This window comes from Schistocerca cancellata, chromosome 3 (assembly GCF_023864275.1).
Source record: "Schistocerca cancellata isolate TAMUIC-IGC-003103 chromosome 3, iqSchCanc2.1, whole genome shotgun sequence".
Lineage (NCBI taxonomy): Eukaryota > Metazoa > Arthropoda > Insecta > Orthoptera > Acrididae > Schistocerca > Schistocerca cancellata.
In genome coordinates, this window is record NC_064628.1 from 87694073 (window position 1) to 87701324 (window position 7252).

Genomic DNA, 7252 nt, shown 5'->3' on the forward strand with positions numbered 1-7252 from the left:
CTACAGTGAAGATTTCTAGGTCTTTAAATAAGTGCCTGCAGAATGATCTTGGATGAGCTCCGGAATTATTCTGATTACACGCTTTTGTGCAATGAACACTCTTTTACTCAATTATGAGTTACCCCAGAATATGATGCCATACGAAAGCAGAGAATGAAAATAGGCGTGTTAAGCTAATTTACTCAGATGCACATCGCCAAAATTTGCAATGACCCTAATAGAATAAGCAGCTGAACTCAAACGTTTCAGCAGATCCTCAGTGTGTTTTTTCCCGTTCAACCCCTCATCAATGCATACACCTAGAAATTTTGAATACAATGACTGTGTGACATCAACGCTCTCATTTGACAGGACATAACATATTATGGGCTCCGAGGAGAGAGACCGTGCGCTGTTAGTCAAGCTGTTTTATGTGAATCGCAGCAATCCCAGTGCTGCACTGAGACAGTACCGCTGCCTGAAAGATCTGACGAGCGGTCCGATGTCATTAAATGGTTTAAAGAAGATGATAACACGGGTGCTATTCCGCTGGAAGTTATTGACGTGGTTGTTGTTGCTGTAATTGACCATGCAGCAAGTGCCGTGTGTAGCGCTGGTGCTCGTACAATATCACGAGACTTGTCCATCCCAGGGCCAGGAGAATGGAAAGTCTGAAGAGGAAATCATTCTGCAGAGGTTGACTATGAGGGATTGAAAACGGCTACGAAACATGATGCGGAGGCCACGGCTTAGATTGTTGTTGTTGTTGTGGTCATGTCCTGAGACTGGTTTGATGCAGCTCTCCATGCTACTCTATCCTGTGCAAGCTTCTTCATCTCCCAGTTCCTACTGCAGCCTACATCCTTCTGAATCTGCTTAGTGTAATCATCTCTTGGTCTCCCTCTACGATTTTTACCCTCCACGCTGCCCTCCAGTACTAAATTGGTGATCCCTTGATGCCTCAGAACATGTCCTACCAACCGACTCCTTCTTCTAGTCAAGTTGTGCCACAAATTTCTCTTCTCTCCAATTCTATTCAATACCTCCTCATTAGTTGTGTGATCTACCCATCTAATCTTCAGCATTCTTCTGTAGCACCACATTGCGAAAGCTTCTATTCTCTTCTTGCCTAAATTATTTATCGTCCATGTTTCACTTTCATGCTTGGCTACACTCCATACAAATACTTTCAGAAACGACTTCCTGACACTTAAATCAATACTCGATGTTAACAAATTTCTCTTCTTCAGAAATGCTCTCCTTGCCATTGCCAGTCTACATTTTATAGCCTCTCTACTTCGACCATCATCAGTTATTTTGCTCCCCAAATATCAAAACTCGTTTACTACTTTAAGTGTCTCATTTCCTAATCTAATTCCCTCAGTATCACCGATTTAATTCGACTACATTCCATTATCCTCGTTTTGCTTTTGTTGATGTTCATCTTATACCCTCCTTTCAAGACACTGTCCATTCCGTTCAACTGCTCTTCGAAGTCCTTTGCTGTCTCTGACAGAATTACAATGTCATCGGCGAACCTCAAAGTTTTTATTTCTTCTCCATGGATTTTAATACCTACTCCAAACTTTTCTTTTGTTTCATTTACTGCTTGCTCAATATACAGATTGAATAGCATCGGGTAGAGGCTACAACCCTGCCTCACTCCCTTCCCAACTACTGCTTCCCTTTCATGCCCCTCGACTCTTACAACCGCCATCTGGTTTCTGTACAAACTGTAAATAGCCTTTCGTTCCCTGTATTTTACCCCTGCCACCTTCAGAATTTGAAAGAGAGTATTCCAGTCAACATACTCAAAAGCTTTCTCTATGTCTACAAATGCTAGAAACGTAGGTTTGCCTTTCCTTAATCTAGCTTCTGAGATAAGTCGTAAGGTCAGTATTGCCTCTTGTGTTCCAACATTTCTACGGAATCCAAACGGCTTAGATTATGTGATAAATATTTGTAGTTTTAGTGTTGAATTGTGCAGTTGGTGGGTAGCGCTCGTGTGCGGACTGCTCGCAGGCTTCGGCGCGCTGCCGTGGGCCGTGATGAGCGAGCTGTTCCCGGCCAACGTGAAGAGCGTGGCGTCGTCGCTGTCGGCGTCGGTGTGCTGGTTCCAGTGCTTCCTCATCACCAAGTTCTTCGCGGACCTGGTGGCCGCCGTGGGGGAAGCGGCGCCGTTCTTCGGCTTCGGCGCCTGCTGCGTCGCGGCCGCCCTCTTCGTCTACTTCCTGCTGCCCGAGACCAAGGGCCGCACCCTCGAGGAGATTCAGGACATCCTCAACTCACGGTAGCCGGCCTCACCGAGACCGCTCTTCTCTTTAATAACTACGGTCTGCCCAGGGGAAGCGTCGACTTTCCGGGTGTACAAACCCAAGGCGCTTGTGCGTGTGCAGAGAAATTGCGTGACTTCAAAACGGTGGACTGCAGGACAAGTTTTACTGTGGTGTTTTGGTGGTTGGCTCCAGAAGGCCACCGCGGAACTGAAGTGACCTTGGCACATGCGGGAATTCGTGCACTGCTATACACTCTCTGGTGCCATTGCTACATCTGATGACTAAATCCTGTTCATGCAAATACTTGAACACAAACTTAAATAAATTATAACTTCTTATCTGTTGCATTGATTGTTGTACTTGTTATCAGAGTCACTCTGCTTAATAAACATGTCAACTCAGGTAAGTAGATTCAAATGGTTCAAATGGCTCTGAGCACTATGGGACTTAACATCTATGGTCATCAGTCCCCTAGAACTTAGAACTACTTAAACCTAACTAACCTAAGGACAGCACACAACACCCAGTCATCACGAGGCAGAGAAAATCCCTGACCACGCCGGGAATCGAACCCGGGAACCCGGGCGTGGGAAGCGAGAACGCTACCGCACGACCACGAGATGCGGACGTAAGTAGAAATTTTTTGGAAATATATTGCTGGGAAAAAAAACTGCAACACCAAAATATAATTAATGTAGAGCAATGAAATTTCGAGAATGTCGCAGCTCGACATTCAGAGGTCGCGAGGTTGGTGCTACAAGGTCCCTGAGACATCTTTCAATAATTTCCTTCCAATCACATACGTCGTTCATTGAAACTCAGCGTCACTACGGATGTGGCCATAGTAAATGTGATCAGCGAGTGGCCAGTAATGGAACATCGGAGATGAGGGGATAATGTACCCAAAACTGCTGCTGGCTGTACTACAGTATAGGCCGGCCGCTGTGGCCGAGCGGTTCTAGGCGCTTCAGTCCGGAACCGCGCGACCGCTACTGTCGCAGGTTCGAATCCTGCCTCGGGCATGGATGTGTGTGATGTGCTTAGGTTAGTTAGGTTTAAGTTGTTCTAAGTTTTAGGGGACTGATGACCTCAGAAGTTAAGTCCCATAGTGCTCAGAGCCATTTGAGGCCATTTGAGCAAAAAAGTCTTCACATTCGCCAAAGATGATTAAGACAAAGAAAACAGAAATGTCTGGAAACACTCATCCACTTTCAGTTTCAGAAACCTGTTAACAACTAACTGTACAACAACAATTGCTTTATGATCAAGTTTTGTCATTACTTTCAAATCGTTGTTTGTAGCCACAGCTTGCAAGTGCCATTCCTCCATAAAAAAAGCTTGAAGAGCTAAAGCGAGCGACTTAGTACCGTAGTTAAGATACTGGGATTTTCTACTGGAGGATCTGAACTTCCAGTCCAAATTTTCCATACTATTAAAAAATGTTTCCACTTAAGTGATGGAACATTCCCTGAAGAAGGCTACAGCATACGAGTGCGTGCTGAAAAGTAATGACGCCAAAATTATTGTGTAAACACTCTCAAATCCTTTTTAAATAAAACAAACGTTATTAACATTGTACATCTTTAGTCTTCATGTCTACATACCTATTTCACAAAGTAGTCATACGGACGACGAACACAGTTGTTGATAGTGTTACTGTAGAATGTTTGACTTTGTTGTTGGAGTCACTTCCTCACCTCTGATTGCACCGCTTCATTACTTTCAAAGTGAAGTCCTCTAAAATGTTCTTTAAGGCTCGGAAACATATGGAAATCGAATGGGGCCAAGTCGGGACTGTATGGAGGATAATAGATGACAGCGAACCCAAGGCGTCGGATTGTTGCAGATGGAGCAGCGCTCATCTGTGGCCTGGTACTTTCCTGTTGAAGGAGGGGCGAACTCTTCGACTTCGAAACTCGATTACAGCACGCTGTCTGTATCTCAAGCCCCCACATACGAAGATGCTTCGATAAATCTGGTAAAAAAGCAACAAAAATTTTTGTTTCGTAAACAGCAACCATACTTTTCGACATATACTCATGCTCATAAATTAAGGATAATGCTGATACGTGGTGAAACAATGCTCTGGTGGGCGGTTTGCGGGTGTAAATCTCATCGGGGTATGATCATGCGGTGCATTTGACCTGCGGTCGTCGCACGGTGGCGCTGGCAGCGGTCCACATAAGCAGACGTGTGTTGGTGCATGTCAGAGTACGGTGCAGCGAGTAAGTGTGTAGACGTTTTCAGACGTGGTAATGGTGACTGTGCGTTGAAAATAGCTTAAAAACACATATTGATGACGCTATGAGGGGTAGTATATTAGGGCAACTGGAGGCTGGTCAAACACAGCAGGCCGTAGCACGGGCTCTCCGTGTGCCACAAAGTGTGATATCAAGATTATGGTAAGAATTCCAGCAGACAGGAAACGTGTCCAGGCGCTACAGTACGGAACGTGTACAGCGTGCAACACCACAAGAAGACCGATATCTCACGTTCAGTGCCCGCTGAGGGCCACGGAGTACTGCAGGTAGCCTTGCTCGGGACATTACCGCGGCCACTGGAACAGTTGTCTCCAGACTCACAGTCTACAGAAGACTGAACAGACATGGTTTACTCGCCCAGAGACCTGCAAGGTGCATTCCACTGACGCCTGGTCACAGGAGAGCCCGTAAAGCCTGGTGTCAAGAACACCGTACATGGTCATTGGAACAGTGGTCCCAGGTTATGTTCACGGAGAAGTTCAGGTATAGTCTGAACAGTGATTCTCGCAGGGTTTTCATCTGGCGTGAACCAGAAGCCAGACACTAACCCCTTAATGTCCTTGAAAGGGACCTTAGGAAGGTCGTGGTTTGATGGTGTGGGGTGGGATTATGATTGGTGCACGTACACCGCTGCATGTCTTTGACAGAGGAACTGTAGGAGGTCAGGTGTGTCGGGACGTCATTTTGCACCAGTATGTCCGCCTTTTCAGGGGTGCAGTCGGTGCCATCTTCCGCCTGGTGGATGATAATGCACGGCCCCACCGAGTTGCCATCGTGGAGGAGTACCTTGAAACAGAAGACATCAGGCGAATGGAGTGGCCTGCCTGTTCTCCAGACCTAAACCCCATCGAGCACGTCTGGGATGCTCTCGGTCGACGTATCCCTGCACGTCTTCAAACCCCTACGACACTTCAGGAGCTCCGACAGGCACTGGTGCAAGAATGGGAGGCTATACCCCAGCAGCTGATCGACTACCTGATCCAGAGTATGCCAACCCGTTGTGCAGACTGTGTACGTGTGCATGGTGATCATATCCCATACTGATGTCGGGGTACATGCGCAGGAAACAGTAGCATTTTGTAGCACATGTGTATCGGGACAATTTTCTCCACTTATCACCAGTACCTTGGACTCACAGATCTGTGTCGGGTGTGTTTCCTATGTGCCTATGCTGTTAGCGCCAGTTTTGTGTAGTGCCACGTCGTGTGGTACCACGTTCTGCAATTATCCTTAATTTATGAGCATGAGTGTAGTTTGCCTTGAGGGATATACACTTGGTCCGAAGATCCACTAGCTTTTTTATCCTTTCAGAAAAGTAGGTTCTGTCATGCTCTCCAAAATACTTTGTGACTGCAACTGTCACTTCCTTATTTGATGAAAATTCCTACTCAGAGAGTCAAAGTTTTCTAAATACCTAACACTTTTTCCTCAGAATCTAAGATCTCTACTGCCTCTTGTTTATCAAGAACTGTTCATTGCTCAGCTATGTTCGAGACAAGTTACACCGGAGCCTATCCCGTCTCCACGCCATGACGCTTGAACGCCCGTACGTGTCAACTTTCTCAAGCGTAATTTGTCCTTGCAGTGGAACAAATATAATCCTGCTCAAAATTACAAGGTGATTGGAACATCCTACCAGATTTCAATAAGTGAATACTGTAAAGAAATATCTTATAATCTTCTAATATTAACGTTTGTAAGTTACTTTCAAGACCAATATTACATAAAGAAATCCTTTGTAAGTTCAGATTTGCCTTAAAATTTTCTTAATTTTCACTAACTATTCGTTTTGTATAATATTCCCCCCCCAAGTGATATGACTTGATTTATAGTTTACTCTGTCAATGTAATAAAAAGCCCAGTAAGATATCTTTCTGGCGCAATGGCGTTTGTGATGAAATTTTCGCTTTATCTCGTTGCCTAAGTGCGACATAAGCAATTAAAGTTTTACGACATGTCATATCGCATCAGAGGTCAGGGATGAACACGCATAGTGCAGTATGCTACATTCTCGTCTCAAGTACGGAAGGCAAATAATGCAGTATGTTGTGCATGGGCGTCAGATTAAATTTACCCAGGCGGGAGCAAGATTATGATCTTATTTTTTATGTAACCCACTGTGTGTTTCAGAACGTGCAATGTCTCCAGAGTAAATTTTGATAGCATGTACGCATATTTTATTGTGTGTCAAAGGATTTACAGTTATCAACAGTTTTTTTTTTTTTTTTTTTTTTTTTTGGACGGTGTGCCACTTTGTCACCTAAAAGGTAAAGTCTCTTTATACTGTTAATATAAATATAGATGCTACCTTTTTGATTTAAAGATCTGAAATGTATCTTCACTTGCTAAAATCCACCTTAGCAACGAATATGGAAATTAAATTAGAAAACTTTCACTAAAGACATTTTTATTCACACACCAAAATTTTAATTTGACCATGAACATTAAAAATCTGAAACAGGAAAAATATCAGAGTACCTGATAAAATTATTTCGAAGAAACAGCAATAATCATAAAAATGGAATTGATCAATATTAATCAAATTGCAAAAACAGAAAATTAAACATTTATTCAACTTTGAAACCATCCATGTTAATATTGATTGCTTACAAAAGTTCACATCTTATTATATTAATGGATTTATTGCTTTATTGGCATGTCATCTATTTTTTCATGTTGACTGGCTTGATTAAAGCTGAACGAAATGTGTTCTGAAAGTCTCTTTCTTTTAGGCAT

The 7252-nt window shown here is 43.8% G+C and overlaps 1 protein-coding gene across 1 annotated transcript in view; it reads left to right on the forward strand.

The window, feature by feature from the left end:
• Window positions 1–2351, forward strand: part of LOC126176130 (facilitated trehalose transporter Tret1-like) — a 107880-nt gene extending 105529 nt beyond the window's left edge. The window contains exon 6 of the mRNA XM_049923268.1: window positions 2002–2351. Within this exon, the coding sequence (XP_049779225.1) occupies window positions 2002–2273 (272 nt within the window). The 3' untranslated portion in view covers window positions 2274–2351. The remainder of the gene's footprint in view (window positions 1–2001) is intronic.
• Window positions 2352–7252: the final 4901 nt, after the last annotated feature.